Raw genomic sequence first — 20,348 nt, 5'->3', positions numbered from 1 at the left:
GCAAGTCCATCACAGATGGTTCCAGTGAGATCAACATCATGAAGTGAGGATGCTTGTCGTCATGGTGCCGCCATAACTACACAGCGCTGCAGGAAAGCCTGGAGTTCCTGTTCATGGTCAGGGACCGGGTCACCCCTCTGTCTCGCCAGTGAAACTAAAGTTAGAGCTGAAGTCTGGACTTGAAGGTGGTTCACCAGAATCAAACTCTATATTAACAGCCCAGGTTGATGTTTCTTCTCTGGTTCATGACTCCATTCTCTGTGGTCTCTTCTGGAGACCAGACAACTCAGTGTGTGCTCCACTGCTGTCCAGTGGGCTGGCTTCAAGAATGGACCTGAACTAATCCCGGTTTATGAAAGATGCTCCTGATGCTTTCAGACTGGACATTCGCAGACATCATCCCCGGGCAGCACAAGGTTTAGAGTTCCTTCATGGTTTGTTTGTTTACCGTCATATCTGCTCTTCTTTCTTGACTCTTCACGTTGATTCATTGTTTACTTCCTGGTTAAGACAAAAAAAAAAAAGGCGGGTGAAGGGGCGTGTCAGTTTCGAGCTGGCTTCTAATTGGGCACCCCGCCCCACGAGGACGCTACAAGGCGAGAGATTGCGCTCCGAGGACCAGCTCCAGTCCTCCTGCGGCACGGCTCTCGCTCACACCGGGACAGACGCGCTCCACTCGGACAGTGGGCCGAACACCGCCGTGGCGGAGTCTCGCTTCTTTGGGAGACATTTGGAGATTTCTGCGGATCGGAACTTGTTTTTGTGGCGATCGAGGTGAGTTGTGTACTACAGTGTGAGAAGTGTGCTGAGAAGAGAGAGGCGCATCTGTGGCAGTGACGATGACGAACTCCCTCACTCACCAAGAGTTCTGATTTAGTTGTTTGGGTCAGTGGTTCTGTGGGTTCAGAGATTCCGGTCCGCCAACAGTAGAGTGGGAAAAGTGTGATGCTATTTTTAGCTCCTGGCTAACAGGATTTTCTGAGCGGATCAGTGGCGATAATCCTGGTTCTCCTGCTGACTTGACTTCTCGTGTTTGCTGACCATCGAAGCCGCAACAGTACCATCGGACCCGACTCGCGTTTAGTCTGGACCTCCTCAGTCTGAGGACTGGGTCTGTCCACCTGCTCCGTGCTTACATGTGTGCTTCAGTTACAGATACTCCTCGGCTTGGAGATACTTTGGTTTTCTGTCTTGGTGTCACTAGGGCTGGTTCTATACTGGACTGACCTTACAAGAGTGGTCCAGACATGTTTAACCCGTAGAGACCCGCGATTGTTCTGAAGGCCGGCCTGTGCAGCACGAGGTGAACAATTGATGGTGGATCATGCGGCCTTTTCTCGGGCTACTTTTTTATTCACCGCGCTCCATAGACACACATCAGTCTGTCGCATGCGCCTTTATTCAACCCGGGCCAACGCCTCACAGAACTCTAAATTTCCTGCTGCTCAGTTCAGCTTTGTCAGCTGTATCATGACTGATGATGGCAGCAGAGGAAGAGGATCCAGGGCTGAGCCTCCAGGATAGGGTGAGGAGACACCTGGGAGTGGCTCAAAGTCCAGCTGCTGCTCCTCTGCAATGAGTAGATCCAGTTGAGGTGGTTTGGGAATCCGGTAAGACTGGTCACTGGAGAGGTGTTTGGGGCATGTCCATCAGGAAGGAGGCCATGTGCAGACCCAGGAAACACTGGAGACATCATGATCTCCCATGTGGCCTGCAAGCGCTTTGGAATCCCTAAGAGCAGGTGGAAGTGGCTTCCCTGTTGAGACCGTTGCCACCGCGACCCAGACCCGGATCAGTGACAGGTCTGGATGGAATGACGAGCAGGTCCACAAGCTTCGAACTGTAATGAGCTTGACCCCAGACTTGACTCTAAGTTCTGATCCTGTGGACGGTCAGGTTCAGAACCTCCCACCCTGGTTTGAATCCAGCAAGCTCAACAACGGTTCTGTCCCCTCCACAGATGCCCCAGACGCCGTCGTTTCCCGGCCCACTGGCACCGAGTGCCTACAAGAAGAAGCGGTACCAGATAACAGAGGCGGAACTGCATTACCATGACAATAAGCTGGTGTCTGGCTCTCTGGAGGCCCTGGTCTGTCACCTGGTCCCGACCCCGGACTACTACCCTGATGTGAGTTTTCCCTCTATGTCCTAATGCCAGTGGCGGTGGTGTTGAGCAGATCGTGTCTTCTTCAGAGAAGCTTTATCTTCACCTTCCTGCTGAGCTCACGACTCTTCCTCCCTCCCCACGAGCTCATGACTCGAGTTGGACACTTGTTCACAGAGTCGCAGCGACCCGCAGACTCTCATGCCAGCAAGGTGAGCACTCCACCCTGCCGCCCTGAAAGAAGATGCCGTTGGATCTCACTGTGGCCTACTTTCAGGCGAGGATGAGGAGGGTGGCACCAAAGATCGTACAGCTGCTGACCGAGTGGACCGAGATGTTTCCATACGACTTCCGGGACGAGCGGATGATGCAGAGCCTGAAGGAGTTGACCCTGAACCTGGCAGGCGGCGACGAGGTGAGTTGTGCTTCCATGCGGTGACTCAGGAGGTCCAAAGACCTCTCGACAATGTGATTCTGTCTGCGCACTCGGTGTGGAAGAATTGGGGACTGGCAGGGATCGTGTAGAACCTCCGTTTATGCAGGTTCTTAGGTTCTGAGCAGAGCTACTGGTCCAGTTCAAGTTCAATTGTCATGAGCTCGGCTGTCTTGTAGTTCTGGATGTTTCCCGGGCCACAGCAGTCTGGGAGGAAACTCAGGATCAAAATAGACCTCAGGAACATCTGGTTCTGCTGGTGTCGCTCCAGACCCACCCTGTCATTATGACCGAGGGAAGTCTGTGATCTGTGCTCGTGGACAGCTGAACTTATGCGGTTCTGATTCACTTCAGGGATTCTGGGACAGACAGAACCAGTCCTGAGGAATTAAGGTGTATCGTCTCTCAGGTCTACAGGACCTCTCTGAGCCACATGAGTCAGGGTCTGATCCGGAGGTTGACCGTTCTGAACCAGTACCAGGAGGCGCTGGTCCGGATCAACGCCACAGCGGCCGAGCAGCTGACCACCATCAAGGCCAAGCCACAGGCGAGCGTTGAGAGAGACCTGCTGGCTGTCTGCAGCGACTCCTTCACTGCCGCCCAGCAGCTCACACACATTGAGCTGGTGAGTCCCACAATCCTGCATGAGAGGAGGACGATGATGATGATGGTTGTATTGCAGGAGAGACTCAGCTACATCGGACCTGAAGAGTTTGTCCAGGCCTTCATCCACAACGACCGCCAGAACAACAACACGGTTTGTGTGACTCCTTTGTCTATGACTTGACTCATACGTTCATGTGGACTAGACTGCAGCCTGGTCTTGTTTCTGGTCTCAGATCGCGTGTGGTGACTACAAACCCACCTGTAATCTGGAGTCCTACGTGGACTGGTTCAACAGACTCAGCTATCTGGTGGCCACGGAGGTCTGCACGGTGAGGGAGTACTGACTCGTGGTGTGACTCACTTACATTGAGACTTACTCGTGATTCGTTGCAGCCAGCGAAGAAGAAGCACAGAGTCCGTGTCATTGAGTTTTTCATTGACGTTGCCCAGGAGTGTTTCAACATTGGCAACTTCAACTCCCTGATGGCCATTATCTGTGAGTTCTGGTCCTTGTTCACACCCTGTACTGGTCTTTGTTGAGCCCTCCTTCCGACGGGGTCATAACTGACTTCTTATTGTCTCCACCTCACAGCCGGGCTGAACATGAGTCCAGTGTCTCGTCTGAAAAAGACCTGGAGCAAGGTCAAGACGGCCAAGTTTGATGTGCTGGAGGTTCGCATCCTCAAATCTGAGTCCTGCCCGAGAGTCTGCGTTGTCTCTGACCCGTCTGCTTCCTCCACAGCACCAAATGGACCCATCTGGAAACTTCTACAATTACAGGACAGCGCTGAGGGGAGCAGCGCACAGAGCTGCCACCGCCACCAGCAGCCACGAGAAGGTGAGTGGAGTCCCATTGACTAACTGGTGTTTGACTCATGACTCACAGGTACTTGACTCATGACTCAATGGTGTTTGACTCATTGTATGTTACTAATATACATGGCAAATTAAGCGGTTTCTGGTATGTGTGTTTGAATCATGAGGTGTTTGATTCATGACTCGTGAGTGTATAGAACCAGTCCTCAGCAGGAGCTCCAGTGTCGTGTTTCTTCACCTGAAACTGAGGTCATGGCATGGGGAAACGGTGTGGTTCTGTTGGCCCATCTTCCCCAGAACGTCTCCTCTCACATCAATGTGATGAGAATAAGCCATGTTGTGTTCCTTAGAGGAGCCAGAGAGCTGAGCCAGAAGGCACCTCTACATTGTTCTGATCCTGCTGGGGTCCACAGACTCAGCTTTGTCTAACAAGCCCTTTTCTGGTCCGTCAGATTGTGGTCCCGTTCTTCAGCCTGCTGATCAAAGACCTGTACTTCCTGAACGAAGGCTGCTCCAACCGGCTGCACAACGGACACGTCAACTTCCAGGTATTCTGCGCGGCAATAGATGAGGCCAGCGGAGCCCACTCTCACACTCTGCTCGTGGGTTTCAGAAATTCTGGGAGCTGGCCAAGCAGGTCAGCGAGTTCCTGTCCTGGAGGAAGGTGGAGTGTCCGTTCCCCAAGGAGCGGAGGACTCTCCAGTACCTGCTGACGGCGCCGGTCTTCAGTGAGGACGGTCGGCGCTCACTTCCTGTCTGACCAGAAGTCTGTGTGTCCAGCCTCCTGGGTGATGTCACTTCCTGTCTCTGCAGGCTTGCATCTGCTGTCATATGAGAGCGAAGGTCCAGAGAACAACACAGAGAAGGAGCGCTGGCGGTCGCTCAGGTGAGTGGCACCAGCTCACTGTGGGTCCTCTCTGCTGAGCCAGGTTCACCAAAACCGCCTATGTTATGTGGTTCCTATGGCAACTACGGCGACGTGTTAGCCGCTGGGCAGCTAACCATGCGTCGGACACAACAGGAGTGTGTAAACCTGTGATGTCATTCTGTGAAATGTTGACAATAAATGAGTATTTTTGCACTCTGTCTCCACATTGTGTTGTTTTGTCCTGCCCCCTGCTGGCGTACCTCTGAACTTCAGCTTAGATGACCCATAGATCTGAGCGCTCCGCTAAGGTAAGGGCGAGTAACACCTGCAGCGCTCTATGACCCAACAACATTCCCTGGTTCACCCCATGACTCAGGCCCCTCCACCAGGCTCTGCAGCAGATTCAGCATGCTTCCAGGGAAGTGGGTCCGCTCTTCCCGAGTTAGATCGTAGAGGCACCGAGTCTGGACTGTGAGACAGAGCCGCACCTCGTTGCCACCACTCTGGGGCCTGGGAAGCTCCCTCTATCATCCCCAGCACTCTGTCCAATGAGGATAGAATACAGGGGACTGCGTTGTGGCTCCTCAGCTCGTACACGCCATCTAGTGGTGGAAGTAAGGCCTTTCCCCACCGTCAGCGCAGGGCGGCACGATTGCGTGACAGGCCTCATGTGACCTCTGACCTCGTCACGGGACAGTTGACAACTTACAAGTTCGAGCTGAAGCCGCGTCAGACACCGGAGATGACGTGTGCAGCGAGCCAGCGGCAGCGAGAGCCCTGAGCGCTCGTTTTCCGGTTCGTCCATCTACCGTTGATGACGACACAGTCGTGGTCAAAGTAACGACGGCTGTTACCGTTTGAACGGAGGAAATAACAGCCACCATTTCCCGCCACTCGTGTCCTCCCGCATCAGGCTTGAAAGAGGAAGTGGGCGGGGCCCTCACGGTGCACCCCCCTCCCTCAGTCCTCCAGTCACCCCGAGTTCTGACTGATTTCTCGGTTCGACCCGAGGCGTACGCGAGACTCGGTCCGAGTCCGAGTGAGCGACTCGTGGGGTCGGGTTCGAGGTGATCCGTCGAGAAGCTAAAGCTAACTAGGCTAGCGAACGAAGCGGAGCCCGCTGGTGGGCTGCTCGCCTTCCGTCTTCTGGACCGGAACTTGGAGTAAGGCGCGTTAGCTATAGCCGGACCGCCAGCGGGATGTGCCGGAGCAGCTAGCGAGCGGGACGAGAGTCGGAACCGCCGCAGCCCAGTGGAGGCCCCCGGGTCGGAGCCGGGGAGCATGCGGGTGGAGCGAAGAACCAGAAGCACAAGTAGATAGTCCCCCTGAGTCAACATGAAGAAGTTCTCCCGGATGCCGAAGTCTGAGAGCGGAGGACTCGGAGGAGCGTCCGGGTCCGGCAGCTACATCGGGAAGGTGTTCGCGGTGGGTCGATACCAGGTGACCGTGGAAGAGCTGGTGGCTGAAGGTGAGTTCTGTCTTTGATTACTCGTGACCGGGACACACCCGAGCCAGGCCCACACGGTGTGGAAGGGTTCGGCTGCGAGCTGGGCCCGTGCTACGGCTGCTGCTGTTTACTTCCGGTGCTGGTTTCCTCTCGGTACCCCAGCGACTGGCCGAACGAAGCGAGTCGATTCTGGCTGGCAGTTTGTAGGGAGATGAAAAGGACACCACCTGGCCTTTGACCCCGTGTGGTTCTGTGCCGGGGGAACAGCTGGATTCTGCCACAGCCCAGTTGAAGCAGAACTAAAGACACTAATGTGGGGGCCCTAGAAAGTGTCACCCAGGCGGAAGTAAACAACACAGGCCGACATTCTGTGGCCTGAGTTTTTATCCAGCGATCAAGCCTGCGACGTGGAACCTGTGTGTGTACTGTCTAACCTGTGCGTGGAACTAGTGTGTGTGTACAGGCCGAGTACTGAGCTGACAGGACTGTCGAGTAGACACGCCCACCGGTGATGTCACAGTTCGCGACGTGTAAAAGCAGTGTATTATAAACTGGGGAAAGCATTATCTCAATGGGAGGTACTCACAACAATAGCGAAACGTGTGTGTGTTTGTGTCTGTGTACGTGAGTGTGTGTGAGTATGAGTGTGACAGAGAGAGAGAGAACAGTCAGACACTGAGAGCTCTTTGTCTGGACTCTGGTTCATGTTGCTCAGGTCATGTGACTCTTTCTTCTGGCTCTTCCACCTGATCATTCTCATCGCAGGACCAGGTCCTGGTACTGGTCAGTGCCAGATAAGGCCTCAAATGACAGTGTGTGACCCTCAGCTCCGAAATAATGTTCCACATGATCCACGACAGACCGCGGAGCAGCTGACTCAGCACTTTAGTCCCGAATCAGACTGACACTGCAGTTCTTCTTTCAGATTGTGAAGATGAAGAAAGACTGAGGTTCCTGTCAACATCTGGAGCTTGATATGAGGAAGGAAGAGAAAAGAGAAGCGGTCGATTTCACTGTGATTTCTTTCCTCAGGAGGGTTCTCGGTGGTCTTCCTGGCACGGACCCATAGCGGCGTGCGCTGCGCCCTGAAGAGGATGTACGTTAACAATGTGCAGGACCTGAACGTTTACAAGCGGGAGATCACCATCATGGTGAGTGTTAGTGCCAGCACTGGGCTCCAGGCTGTTCCCCACTGAACCTGTCCGGTCTGCAGAAGGAGCTCTCAGGTCACAAGAACATCGTGGGCTACCTGGACTCAGCCATCGGCGCTGTGTCGGACAGCGTGTGGGAGGTTCTGATCCTCATGGAGTACTGCAAAGGTACAGCTCATTTCAGATCCAGGACCCCCCGGCTGGCGGGTCTAACCAGAACTGGTGTGCTGCAGCGGGTCAAGTGGTGAAGCAAATGAACCAGCGTCTGAACGTGGGCTTCAGCGAGGCTGAGGTCCTCACCATTTTCTGTGACACCTGCGAGGCTGTCGCCCGCCTGCACCAGTGCAAGACCCCCATCATCCACAGAGACCTGAAGGTGACGTACAGCCATATCCCCGCGGATCTGGCGTGTCTCTGTGTCATGTGATGGCTTCTTCTCAGGTGGAGAACATCCTACTCAACGACCGCGGCAGCTACGTGCTGTGTGACTTCGGCAGCGCCACCCACAAAGTCCTGCAGCCGCACCGGGACGGCGTGAGCGCGGTGGAGGACGAGATCAAGAAGTGAGTCACCGTCCTGGTCCGAGTGCGCTCCCAATGATGACTGGGCCAGTCCTGGTACTACAGTCCCCCTGTGGTTGCAGGTACACCACTCTCTCGTATCGAGCTCCTGAGATGATCAATCTATACGCGGGAAAGGCCATCACCACCAAAGCTGACATCTGGGTGAGTCTGTGTTAGTCTGCTGACCCTGCAGCCCTGCTGTCCGCGCCTGTGGCAACAACACTGACTGACTGACTGACTCTGTGTGTGTGTGTGTGTGCGCGTGCGTGTGTGTCCACAGGCGCTGGGCTGCTTGCTGTATAAACTGTGTTTCTTCACACTTCCATTCGGCGACAGTCAAGTGGCCATCTGCGACGGGACCTTTGTTGTGCCGGACAACTCCAGGTTCTCCTTCCAGCTGCACTGTCTGATCCGTAAGTGATCAGTCCTGAACTGGTTCTTGCATCACTTCCTTCCTGATCGAGTTAGTGAGAGAACTGCGGGTGAACCATGACAATGGGGGAGAGCGCTTATGTTTATGAGAGAGCAATAAACAAGTTCAGCACCACATTGTGTCTGCTGCAGGATTCATGCTGGAGCCAGACCAGGAGAAGAGACCCGACATCTACCAGGTCTCCTACGTGGCCTTCAAGTTAGCAGGACGAGAATGTCCAGTGCCAAATCTCTTTGTGAGTCCAGCAGCGCTTGAGTGTTGGTTGTGTGATGATCCTCTAACTGTGGTCGCTCCCCTGCAGAGTTCTTCCATCCCCTCTTCGCTTCCAGAACCTATGACGGCCAGTGAGGTCGCCGCCAAGAAGAGCATGACCAAAGCCAGGTACCTCCAGAGTCTCGTCAGGAGTCAGTAGAAGAACAAAGTGAAAGACAGGAAGAGGAAGTTGAAGAAGACTCGGCACACTCTAAGAAAGCTGCACCATCCATGGTATGTTGCCATGGCAACGCAGCAGTGACAAACCAAAACACTGACCGCCTGATTCTTGAACATTATTGTTAGCAGTAATGAGCCACCACCCTCCAGAACTGTAAAGAAACACCACTAGGTGTCACTGTGACTCTGTGAAGCTCAGACACATCTCCTGCACCGTCAGGAGTGTGGGATTGGTGTTTCTCCTGTTCCATGGAACTGAAGTGAAAACCCTGAGCTGACATGATGACATCATCAGCGGATGAAGTTGTGGATTTGATATCCATGCATGTGTGCAAAGGGACTGCTCGCTGCTGTCAGTCAAAAATGTTTGGAGTCAGTGTGGTCCTCCCCTACTGGGTTGCCATGGCAACAGGGAGACAGGCGAGTGCAACTGATGGGACAGTTGTGTCCTGACACCCTGGAAGAGAAAACCGAAGACAGGAAGAGGAAGTAGAGGAAGCTAGGAGAGGAAGTAGAAGATGTCAGGACAGGAAGCAGAAGAAGGAAGGTGACGATCAGAGGAGAAAACTGAAGACAGGAAAAGGAAGTAGAAGACGTGGGGAGATTTGAATTCTGCTCTTGTCTCCAGGATCACTGACTCGGTGGGTCCCACAGAAACATCCATCGCTCCGCGCCAGAGGCCGAAGGCGGCGAACAGCAACGTGGCAATGCTGCCCAAGATGAGCACCACGGTGGTCAGCAACGGTCACAAAGGTTGGTGATGCCGGGGTGGAAGGTGAACTCTTCTGCAGCGCCACTGGAGGGTCCATAAATAACAAGATCCTCTCTCCTCAGCGCCCACGCCGAGCCCCGGGCAGCCGGCGCCGCAGACGCAAACCGCCGGCCAGCAGAACAGAGTCCTGCAGCAGCTGCAGCCGGGTGACCTGCGACTGCAGCAGCAGCTTCATCCTGCTCCTCAGCCGCTCCAGTATCTCCAGGTGCACTCAGTCATCTGTGCTCCTCTCTGCAGTTGTGGTGTGACCCCGGGTCAGAGCTCACCTCCTCTGTTTGTGTGTGTGTGTGTAGTACCAGCAGGCCATGCAGCAGCAGCCTGTGCTCCATCATCACCAGCAGCAGGCGCTAATGCAGCAGCAGATGATGATGCAGCCCATGTACCAGCAGCAGGTGGCCCAGGCCCAGTACGCTGCCATGGTGAGTCCAGCGAGCTGCTAATTTAACCAATTAGCCCGCCGCCGCGGAACACATGGAGCCTCAGCGGGAAGCCCTTCGTTCAACGTCAGAAGTGAGTTGCGGCGCCACACGCTGGCAGCCTTCAGTCGGACGCTGCTGCCAAACAGACGCTCTAACTTCCCGCTGACTCGCTCCAAGTCTCTCCGCACCATCAGATGAGCACAGGTCCGCGGCTCGGATCCTCCGCCCAACCGAAGACCATCTGCTTCCCTTCAGAGGCAATCTGGTCCGGAGGATGCCACCGGGGGACGCAGCAGAGCGGCCCGGCATATGAGGCGGGTCGTGGCGCTGCGTTCCACCGCTCTTCCACAGAAACATTTGAATGAAGAAAATCTGCTTCTGTGCTGACCTCTGACCCCACGAGAAGTTCTGTCTGTCAGTCAGAGCCGGCTTCAGCTCGGAGCTGGCCGTTTCATCAAGATGAGACCTTTGTGGCTCAGATCTAGGCCGGTCCTGGTGCACCGATCCGTTGGCTCCACTGTGACCCAAAGCTTCTGCTGGACCGTGCTGAGGTGGACTGGGTCAACAGCCCTAGATCTGGGACGCGGTTCTTATGCTAAGAGTTTCTCTGAGGAGTTAACCCGAGAACCAGTCTTTGTGTCGGCCGCTTTAACAGTACGGTCCCGACCCGGGGAGCTACATGATTCCATCCTTGTAACAGAGGAGCAGGTCGTTTGAAGCCAATTTTGAAGACTCTTATCAGGGGAAACGTGAAAATACAGTCACGTGATTGTTCAAAACAAGAGCGTGATGTTGTGGTACTGCGCAGCCCGAGCTGCCGGGCCACAGTGGCATGGCGTGTGACTGCACATGTACAGAAGTGAAAGAGGCCTGGCAGTGGCGCTGTGTAGGATTTGAGTTCATCTGCAACATGTATTTCAGTAGCAGTTCTGGTCAGTCTGGCGGGAGGCCCGATCCATGTATCACTTTAATGGTCGAGCCTGACAAGGTCTGTTCTCGAGGGGTTCTGGTGGTGGCGGGTCGACTGTTGTGTGCTGAACATCAGTGTTTAACCCTCTCACACCCACCCCTCTCACCATCCCTGGTTTTCCGAATCCAGAACCAGTTTCTTTCAACATGATGGCACCTTGTCCACCCCGTATCCCCCTCCCCCCTCCCACAGCTACAACAGTACCAGCAGGCTTTCATCCAACAACAACAGCAGCAGCAGCAGCAGCAGATGTTCCTGACCTCCCCCCTTGACCTCCAGCTGCCCATCGGGTCGCTCAACACACCTACTGCTGCACCTGGTGGCCCAGTTGGACCTGCACCCGTGGACACCAGGTAAGCCTGAGACACATGATGTGGTGCTAAGGCAAATGACCCAGACTGCTCAATACTGACACCTGCTGGATCTGAAAAATCGCTGCAGTCAACCGTATTGGCCCTGGTTTAGTGGCCCTGCGAGTACTAACATGTCATTTTTGTGTCGCTTCAGGTCTGAATTTAGTCTAAAAATTCAAAAAGACTGGGTGAGAATGCCCTTATTCTTGATATGGTGGAGCCACGTCAGTCACCATGGTCGTCCTGGAAATGGCAGTTGTAGAGACTTTGACTACCGTTTAGTCTCGTCCCATCCGCGGTGCAGCGTCCATTTCTCCCTCATGTGCACACATGAACTCTGTCTCACTCCCTCGTTGATGTGCTTGGTGTAGACACACATATGGAGCAACCACATGCGGCATCAGGGAAAACAAGGACATAAAGAAGGTGAAACCAGCTCCTAAACCTGAGCGGGCTGAAGGCATGAGACTAGAGAGCGTCAGATACTCGCTACGACTTTTCGGTCACTGAAAAGTTGTAGCGAGTATCATATCTTTGTTGTGTCCAACTGAAATGAGAAGAGCACCATGAGGGGCAGTCCTCCGGTTAGCAGCTCACGTCCGTCTCTCACACCACCACATCACCAGCTTGGTGTGGGCGTGGCCTATGCATCATCGGAAGGCATAAGGGGATGTGCTTGAGACGTAGAGCTCCAGTTCAAACAAACTGCAGCCACATCCAGTCTGCGTTTCCTGTTGCTTTACTGTGAGCAGGATCTAACCTGACTCCTGTCTCTATCCTAGGAGCCCCCTGCAGGCCCCCGACGGCATCACACCCACCTCTCAGAGCAGCAGCAAAACGGTCAGTCACCCCCCCGACATGTCACGCTGGAACCCCTTTGGTGAGGACAACTTCTCCAAACTGACGGAGGAGGAACTGATCGACCGAGAGTTTGACCTCCTCAGAGCAGGTCTGTCTTGCTGTGTGTCTCTCTCTCGCTCTCTCCTACTCGCTCTCTGTCTCATGCTCTCTCTCGCTCACTTTCTCTGTCTTCCTCACATTTACTCACTTTTTCTGTCTCTCCTCTCGCTCTCTGTCTCATGCTCTCTCTAGCTCTGTCTTTCTCACTCTCTCGCTCTCTCTGTCTCTCTCTAACACACATGCACACATGCAGTCATGCTATATCTGTGGGGACCACTCATTGCCATAACCCTTTCCCTAGCCTCTGCCCCTAAACCTAACCATCCAAAACACATGGCTCACCTTAACCAGGACTCTGCACCAAACTGAAACCCAATGATAATGACCCAGTTATTTTGAAGTCTTCATCCTCAAGTTGAGGCTTAACCTCGTGGGGACTGGCAAAAATACAAGTTACAGCTTTACAAGTAACACTCACTAAACCGTGTACATTTTGCCTCTCAGAAAGACCACCAGCGAGGAGGTCCAGTTTAGGGTTGGACCACCAGACCAGCTCTAAGCCCCACCCATCAGAGGACCTGTTTGGCGCCGCACCCTTCGTGGCCACTGCAGGCAAGTCTTAGAGGCGTCGGTGTCATGACGACCCGATTCTGTGGCCCCCCCACCCTTGCACACCCTCCCTTGCTCTCGGTGCTCCGACCCGCCCCACCACTTATGCAACATGAAGCTGTGAAGCAAGGCAGCTGGAGGTTGTCGGTTCAGCTCCTGCTTCCTCCTCCGCCGCTCATGTGGGAGTCGAACCTCAGAGAGTGACGTCGTCAGTCCCCCTTTTGTCTATTCATTTTCTGTCGTGATCATCGTAGCCAACTCGCAACGTTCCCGGCTGCTTGGCGGCACAAGTCGCTCCGCCAAACCTCCACAGCGTGAATGTAACCCGCAGCGTTCTCTGCTCTTGTATTTCGGACCTGGTCCACCTGAGCATAGCTGTTACTCACTGAGCCGCAGCAGCTTCTGTTCTCTGAGAACCAAGCTCCACTCCCTCGTGTCTCTGAGTCCTTGGCCCCATAGCTGCCCACCTCCCTGCTACAGTAGCGTGAACTAGCTTTGTTTATTTAGACGCGGCGTCGCACTCGTGCCTTCACCTGACGCCGTCCTGTCACGCATCCGTGATCCAGGACGTGTTGAGTCGGACTGTCGACCTGAGTCACGTGGGGATGAGTGAGTTTAGGAGCGTATTGCTGGTGCACCTCTCACCTGCATGCTTTTGGTTCGCAGAATTGTAACAAGGTCCATTAAAATCGCTGGCTCGTCACTCTCCCTCGCGTCTCCTGGTTAGCTTCCGCTGGACAAGTGCCTCTGTGCTGCTCCTGTTAGCAACCATCGCTAGTGATGCTAGCTGCTATTTAAACTAGCTGGTGCCAGCTGTGTGACGCGTTAGGACGCCATCTTAGCGTCACATGTTGGAGCGCGTCACCGTGACGACTCCTGCGGCGCCGCTCCGGTGCTGTTTGTGGGATCCAGAACTTACTTTTTTCTCTGAAGCTTGTTTTTCTTTATCATCTCATCCTTAAATTCCAGAGGTTCCCCCCATCTTGTTCTTCAACTTCTTCATGTTTTGTAACAGAAGTTCTTGTTTTTCCTTCACAAGTGTTTGTTAATAAAAACGTCCAATCAGAATCCTCTTCTGCGTCTTTGTGACTCGCGAGGCCGGCGGGACGTTTCAGGTTTTAACAACACCTCCGCCGGCCCGTCCAGTTCCCGCACCAAGCCAGGAGAGCATCGCCTTCTGGATCTGACTCTGCGTCGGAAGACCTTCACGAGGACCTGTCAGGACTCCAGCGTCAGTCTTAGAGTCCAACTTGTTATCGGGCCGTGACACTCGGAGCATTCGACCGGAGCGACTTCTGAAAGGCACTCGTCTAAATGACCTGGAAGTGACGCCTTCTATTTCCCTGTTTCAGGTTCCGAAGCCACGACTCGGCAGATGGAGCAAGAGGTGGAGTCTATCCCAGAGGATGCGCCGCCACTCAGTAAGGAGCATCCAGTTGGAAGAAGTCGTCGACCCGGGGACCACTCGGAGAGCGACTTTGAGTCGGATCCTCCGTCGCCAAAAAGCAGTGAAGAGGAAGAGCCGGAGGAGGAGGAGGCGCTGAACAGTGAGCATGGTGACGACACGGAGCCTGAGAATCTGGGACAGCACCCCCTGCTGATGGACTCTGAGGACGATGACGACACAGATGAGGAGTCTGGCAGGGTCAAAGGTCAGCTCAGGAAGGGAGAGGCAAAGAGAAGACCATTGCCGGCTGCCGACACCAAGACCCCTCAGTCTTCGGGTGGGGCTGGCGTGGACGTGTTTGGAGCGCCCCCGTTCACGAGTGTAGAGGACTCGGCCGGAGGTCCGCAGACCGCCGACATCTTTGCCAAAGCTCCTTTCAGGCAGGGGAGTCGGGAGCACCGCTCAGTGGACGACTTCGACGTGTTCACCAAAGCGCCGTTCAGCCGGAACCCGTCAAGATCCGGGAGAGGCGACGGCCCGTTGGGTCAGACTCCCCCGGTTTCGCCCGATGGCATCGACGTGTTCGGCTTCTCTCCCTTCCAGCCGTCGGCGGCTCTGCCCACCACCTCCCGCAGCGCAGAGGACATCTTCCTGTCCAGGGACGGTGGGAGTCCCGGGCAGCAGCGGCCAAGGCAGCGGAGCCTCCAGAAGCTCTCGTCCCGGCAGAGGAAGACCAAGCCGGACGCGACGTGCGGCGGTAATGGGAAGCGTCATCACGGAACGCCGACCGGCACCAGGAAGTCGGGTAAACCTTCATTCCGCACACCAGAGCGAGTCCGCAGACACAAAAAAGTCGGGCGGCGAGACTCGCAGAGCAGCAACGAGTTCCTGAGCACCTCGGACTCCAAGGAGAACATCGGCGTGGATGGCAGCCAGAAGGGGGCGCTGGGAGAGGAAACCCTTCTGGATCCTTTTGGAGCAAAACCTTTCCAGTCGCTGGATGTCTCGCGGTTTCAGGGCGACATGGCCAGTGCCAAATGTTGGACGTCACTGCCCGACACACTGGAGGAGAACAAGATGGATGACTTTGGCGCGGTGCCGTTCACAGAAGTGGTCGAGCCAGACGCAGAGCAGCCGCAGTCTGCAGAGCTGGACCCGTTCGGGGCGGCGCCCTTTACCTGCAAGCACTGATGGAGCACCACAAAGCCTTAACGACTCTAACCACTGTGTCCTCTATGTCCTCTGAAGCCACTTCCTGTTCGTCAGCGAAATAAAGCCACGTTTTTAACGACTCGCCTGCTTTCATTGACAGTTTCTCGTGTTGCCGTGGTGACCGCTAACTTCAGACTTACTTCCTGATGATGTCGCTCAGGTCGTGCTGGAGGTCCCATGGCGACCATGATGTAGGAGGAGCATCGCCTCACATGCTGCTCCACGGAAGAGAAGCCCCCTGCTGCAACTGGATCAGAACTGGGACCAGCAGCAGGTACACCTGAGTCACCACGCATACGGTGACATCATCAGCCCTCAAGATGATGATGTCATCACTAAGTTTTGTCTCTAACTTTGGGGAACTTGTTGTCCAGACTGGTGAGGTCCAGTCAGACTGGAGCGTGTGAGTTCCTTCTGTCCGTTCAGGACTCGGTCCAGTCACACGTCCGGGAGCGGCGAGTTTCACAGTGAATAAATTTGCACCAGCGCGCCGGCCTGCTCGGAACCGGCCCAGAAACTGGAGCTCGCCATGTTCCCGCATGGATCTGTGAGATCTGCTAAATATAAGAGAGTGTCTGTGTGGCGACTTGGCTCCTCCACTGGGCCCCCAGAAGCGGTGCCGCAGTCTTGGCGCCGAGAGGAAGTGGGGGGGGGGGCGGGGGCCTGTGAACGTCATATGGTCGCTAGCAGCAGCGACGGAGCGTTCGGCGGCCATCTGGTCTGAGCTGGAGCACATCCCGCCGGCGCTCGGGAGCACGCTTACGTGGCGCTTCCAAATGCGGGGGTTGGGGACCACGCAGTGGGCGGCCACGTCGGGACAGGGTCTGTTATGGGGTGTCCAGTCCCAGCGTGGGACAGGACCTCTACACATAGACCACAACATTGTGACCACTTTCCTCACCATGTGTTGTGTTCTTCAGCGTCTGCACTGGTCAGTGCTGTGACTTGAGGACTCGTACTCGCACGGGAAAAGCACTTTGTTACGTGTAGAAGACTCCAGCCACGTAGCAGCCCAGGATCCCATTGGAGGACTGGCATAGTCCAGCATTGTCCAGCAAAGGCAGCAGAGGAGGTGGGTGCCCACTGAGCAGATATGATGGACCTGAACATAGGAGGAGGTCAGAGACTAGACTGACTAGAGGAAGAGGTCGGTGACTAGACTGAATAGAGGAGGAGGAGGTCAGAGACTAGACTGACTTGAGGAGGAGGAGGCGGTAAGAGACTGCACTGACTGGAGTCGGAGGGGTCAAAGACTCGGCTGACTAGAGGAGGAGGAGGGGGTAAAAGACTAGGCTGACTAGAATATGAGGTCAGAGACTAGACTGACTAGAGAAGTGGGACATCAGAGACTAGGCTGACTAGAATATGAGGAGGTCAGAGACTAGACTGACAAGAGGAGGATGAGGTCAGAGTCAGAGACTAGACTGACTAGTCTTCTCCAGACTCTTGGCAGCATGATGGTTCGCCAGGAGGCAGCCCTGTAGCTGTGTCCTGAAGGACTCAGAGAGGACAAAGAGGCTGCAGAGGATCCAGGGCCTCCGGCAATTTCGCACGGACTAGAGGGACTTCAAGTTGTGTCGTGAAACTTGGTGCACCTAGGGGGCGCTCGAGGCCAGGCTCGAGGCCATCAGACATCCCAGCAAGCCAAAACACGAGCACAGGTGGACGAACCGGGTTTATCAACGTAGCATATTGGCAGGTTGCTCTAGTGCCCCACGCAGGCCCCTCACCTCATGATGCAAGTGTAGGAGAGGCATGTCAATGCGAGGTCCCCACAAAGATAGAGATACAATCGTGTGTATATGTGTGTGAAACACGATTTTTGTTTTTCAATATTCAAGAGTTGAAGTTCGTTTTTAATCCCGCAGGAATTATGGCTCCAAACTTGGGACATGTGTTGAGCGGACTCCAAATCTTTATCTGGTGTCCAGATTAGGAGGTGAGTCGAGAACAAAGACCCATCCGGAACGAAAATCTCACTTTCTGTTCAAATCTGTGAAGAAAGTTAATCTGTGGCGACTAGTGTCTGGATAATCCACAAACTTCAGGATGAGATTATGGCTGCCAGTGTTTCCACACACACAGCTGGAAGAGAGCAGACCGGATCGGAACGTGTGGCTCCGTTAATCCCGCTCGCCTCCAAATTTGTTTGTGACGGCAGCGGCACCAGATGTGGCCTCTAAGATGCACAAATAAAAGTGAGAGCAGGATTAGGATGAGATTATTGTGTCTCAATATTGTGGAAAGTTTATATCCGCAGGGAGACACTCTGACCCTCGAGGGCGTGAAACCGCCCCAGCTGGGGTCGAACCTGGAACACGCTCCTGCCCAGCTCTGCTGCCCCTGAGACTCTGCAGAGTCAGACAGAGATGGGGGGGGGCAGGAGGCGACGGGACCGTGTCTGAAAATAGCGAGCAACAACAAGATAGCAAACAAACATGGACACCCTCCACGCTGCAGCCGGGCTCCATCAGAGCAGCAGGACGCCGAGCGGACTGGACGTCTGTCCGCTCGCTCACATGTCGCAGGAGCTGACAAGCTCCCTCTGTGCGCCGCTGCCCGGATCTCCAGGCCGCGGCTCGTCTGCAGCAGATGTCTCCTGGCGCCCACTATAAATAAAGCGACGCGAGCTCCGGCCCGGGCACGACGTCGGGCGCAGCACCCACCTGGTGGATCAGTTCGGAAGAGCAAGAGGGACATGACCTTTGACCTTTGGCCTTCTCCACACTCATTTCAGTCAACAGTTGGGTTGTCGTGTTCATTTTGGCCGTCAAAGGTCGCTGAAGATAATTGGCTCTGCTAATACACACGCCCGCGCACACACGCACCGTGTGGATGCAGTTCTCACAGCATCCAGCAGAGGACGCTCTGTACCTGCAGGAAATACGTGACGCTGAAACAATGTCATCAACAGCGATTTGGAGGGGATCAGGTGTGGGGGACACGTGCACGTCATCAAGGTCGGGGTGAATGTGAACTAATGAGTTTTCCCATCTCAGCAGCAGCGTCACCCCTCGTCCTGTCACCCCCCCCTTCCCACTTCTCGGCGTCTTAATCTGTGTGGACTCGCAGTAATGGACATTTGCATGGGGCCCACGCGAGGTGTCAGTGATAACCGGGGTGATGACTCCCCTCTGCTGGGGGGGAGGGGCATCCCTTCACGAAATGTGAGGCACCCAACACTGTCTCACCGATGTGTTGAGGTGATGCCGGCGATGGTCACAGGTTTGAGTCCCTCCTCTCAGGGCCAGTGCGGGCCAAGATGTGAAGGTCCTCTCTGCTGCCCCCCAGAGCCTGGGGCAGGTGTTGGACCAGCTGGAGCTGCCAACGTGGCGCCCAGCGGGAGTCTCCCCACCACCCCGTGTGTGTGTGTGTGTATGTGTGTCAGGGACTGGGGACACATGACGGGCCAGAAAACCCAACTGTTGTGAGAGAGAAACAGTGTCTGTCTTTTCAAGACCGTGACATCACTTCCTGCCTGAGTGTTGGGTAACACTTTTACACTCACTGTCACCCCACATGTTCTGATTTGAGTCATCAGACACAATATGACCACTCATTACGACCACTCACTCACACACATTTGTATCGCTGTCCTTGTGGGGACCTCTCATGGCCATAACCCTTTCCCCAGCCTCTCCCCCTAAACCTAACCATCCAAAACACATGGCTAACCTGAACCAGGACTCTCAACCAAAGTTAAACCCAGCTATGATGATCCAGTTATTTTTTAAGTCATCAGCATGTAATTGTGGCTTAATTCCAATTGTTTGCAAGAATTGGTCCTCATAAGTATAGCTGTACAAGGACATGCACACACACACACACACTCACAGTTAATAGCTGGCCAGAGAACGGTGGCCATATTTGCGCTCCATCTGCTGCGAGGGTTTTGGGCTCCAGACGCGGCGTGCTGGACAATCACAGGAAGTGGAGCGGCGGCGACGGCACACAGACGTTGGCGACTTCACACTCGAGTGTTTGCTCGGTTACGGCACAGATGTCCGGTCAGTGTGGAGAACCCAGACGTGGTTCTGGTGACGAGCGTCCAGTGAGAGTGTAATTGAATCTTCCACCAGCTGGTGGAGCCGACGGTGCTGCAAGGGGCCGGACACCTGGCTAGCTAGGCCGACTCACACCAGCCCAAAGCCTGGAGTCTCCTACACCCCAGAACCATACACACTACGGTCTCATGGATGGTTCGTTGGTGGGACCCCGCCCTCACCTGAGGGTCCTGGTGGGGGGTCGGGGAGGGGGAGCTCTAAAACATCTGTGCAGCGCCAGCTTGGACTTGTCTGACTAATGAATGGTGAAACAATCGGGCCGCAGCATTTGTGTTTGGGTGTGTAAATATGGCGGCGTACAAGTGCCAGACCGTCACGGCGCTCCAGCTGGGCCACAGATGGTTGGAGAGGAGGCCCCTCCCCAGACCCCTCCGCCCCCCATCGACAACTCTGTCCTGTACCTTCAGGACCAGTGATGATGATGATGATGATGATGATGACGGGGTCCACCTATTCGACCCTCAGATGACCTCTGGTGAACATGGCGTTTACCAGTGCGCTGCTTCTGGACTGTGGTCGACTGTTTCCATGGTGACAGCAGAGTGAAGAGATCAATGCAATGCAATGTTTGTGTCATCGGAGCAGGACTCAGTAGGATTCCTGAGCCTCGTGACCGTCAGCAGGCGCAGCGACATCCAGTGGCCGGTTCCAGGCTCGAAGATCCGGACAGAACCTCCTGTCAGAACCAGCTGGGTGTATTTTATGTGGACCGCCAAGAGGTCTGGCGACCGTCCTTGTACCCGCTGGCGCGACCTCATCAGCCGCAGCATGCCGCGCTACGTTAACCTGCGGCGCCGAGACGCCTTAAC

The 20,348-nt window shown here is 54.9% G+C and overlaps 2 protein-coding genes across 3 annotated transcripts; both read left to right on the top strand.

Annotated features, from left to right (window-relative positions):
• The first annotated feature begins 606 nt into the window (after window positions 1-606).
• Window positions 607-5,024, top strand: rasgef1ba (RasGEF domain family, member 1Ba). The gene is made up of 13 exons (XM_053870743.1): window positions 607-774; window positions 1,961-2,128; window positions 2,194-2,316; window positions 2,382-2,519; window positions 2,947-3,162; window positions 3,220-3,294; window positions 3,377-3,472; window positions 3,537-3,639; window positions 3,736-3,815; window positions 3,886-3,981; window positions 4,412-4,507; window positions 4,573-4,696; window positions 4,773-5,024. Exons 2-13 carry the CDS (start codon window positions 1,961-1,963, stop codon window positions 4,847-4,849), a joined length of 1,392 nt encoding a protein of 463 aa, XP_053726718.1. The 5' UTR covers window positions 607-774; the 3' UTR covers window positions 4,850-5,024.
• A 595-nt stretch (window positions 5,025-5,619) lies between these two features.
• bmp2k (BMP2 inducible kinase) lies at window positions 5,620-15,556 on the top strand. 2 transcript variants are annotated; one of them, XM_053870651.1, is made up of 16 exons: window positions 5,621-6,295; window positions 7,307-7,425; window positions 7,488-7,593; window positions 7,659-7,801; window positions 7,867-7,988; window positions 8,069-8,150; window positions 8,269-8,401; window positions 8,553-8,656; window positions 8,723-8,802; window positions 9,482-9,606; window positions 9,688-9,830; window positions 9,919-10,044; window positions 11,207-11,367; window positions 12,150-12,316; window positions 12,772-12,879; window positions 14,229-15,556. In XM_053870651.1, exons 1-16 carry the CDS (start codon window positions 6,163-6,165, stop codon window positions 15,452-15,454), a joined length of 3,078 nt encoding a protein of 1,025 aa, XP_053726626.1. In that variant the 5' UTR covers window positions 5,621-6,162; the 3' UTR covers window positions 15,455-15,556. The 2 variants fall into 2 exon arrangements, with proteins under 2 accessions (XP_053726627.1, XP_053726626.1); XM_053870652.1 differs by lacking the exon at window positions 12,772-12,879 and having other exon boundaries at window positions 5,620-6,295.
• Window positions 15,557-20,348: the final 4,792 nt, after the last annotated feature.

Source organism: Synchiropus splendidus, chromosome 7 (assembly GCF_027744825.2).
Source record: "Synchiropus splendidus isolate RoL2022-P1 chromosome 7, RoL_Sspl_1.0, whole genome shotgun sequence".
Classification (NCBI taxonomy): Eukaryota; Metazoa; Chordata; class Actinopteri; order Syngnathiformes; family Callionymidae; genus Synchiropus; species Synchiropus splendidus.
This window is presented reverse-complemented; position numbering and strand designations above follow the sequence as displayed.

What these genes read in the sequence shown, in the direction of transcription:
- rasgef1ba (XM_053870743.1), top strand. Translation starts at nt 1,961, where the DNA reads ATGCCCCAGACGCCGTCGTTTCCCGGCCCACTGGCACCGAGTGCCTAC. An exon ending in CCCCGGACTACTACCCTGAT is followed by an intron (nt 2,129 to 2,193) that starts GTGAGTTTTCCC and finishes TGTCTTCTTCAG; the next exon opens with AGAAGCTTTATCTTCACCTT. An exon ending in ACCGCCAGAACAACAACACG is followed by an intron (nt 3,295 to 3,376) that starts GTTTGTGTGACT and finishes TTCTGGTCTCAG; the next exon opens with ATCGCGTGTGGTGACTACAA.
- bmp2k (XM_053870651.1), top strand. Translation starts at nt 6,163, where the DNA reads ATGAAGAAGTTCTCCCGGATGCCGAAGTCTGAGAGCGGAGGACTCGGA. An exon ending in GGAAGAGCTGGTGGCTGAAG is followed by an intron (nt 6,296 to 7,306) that starts GTGAGTTCTGTC and finishes TTCTTTCCTCAG; the next exon opens with GAGGGTTCTCGGTGGTCTTC. An exon ending in AAGAGCATGACCAAAGCCAG is followed by an intron (nt 8,803 to 9,481) that starts GTACCTCCAGAG and finishes TCTTGTCTCCAG; the next exon opens with GATCACTGACTCGGTGGGTC.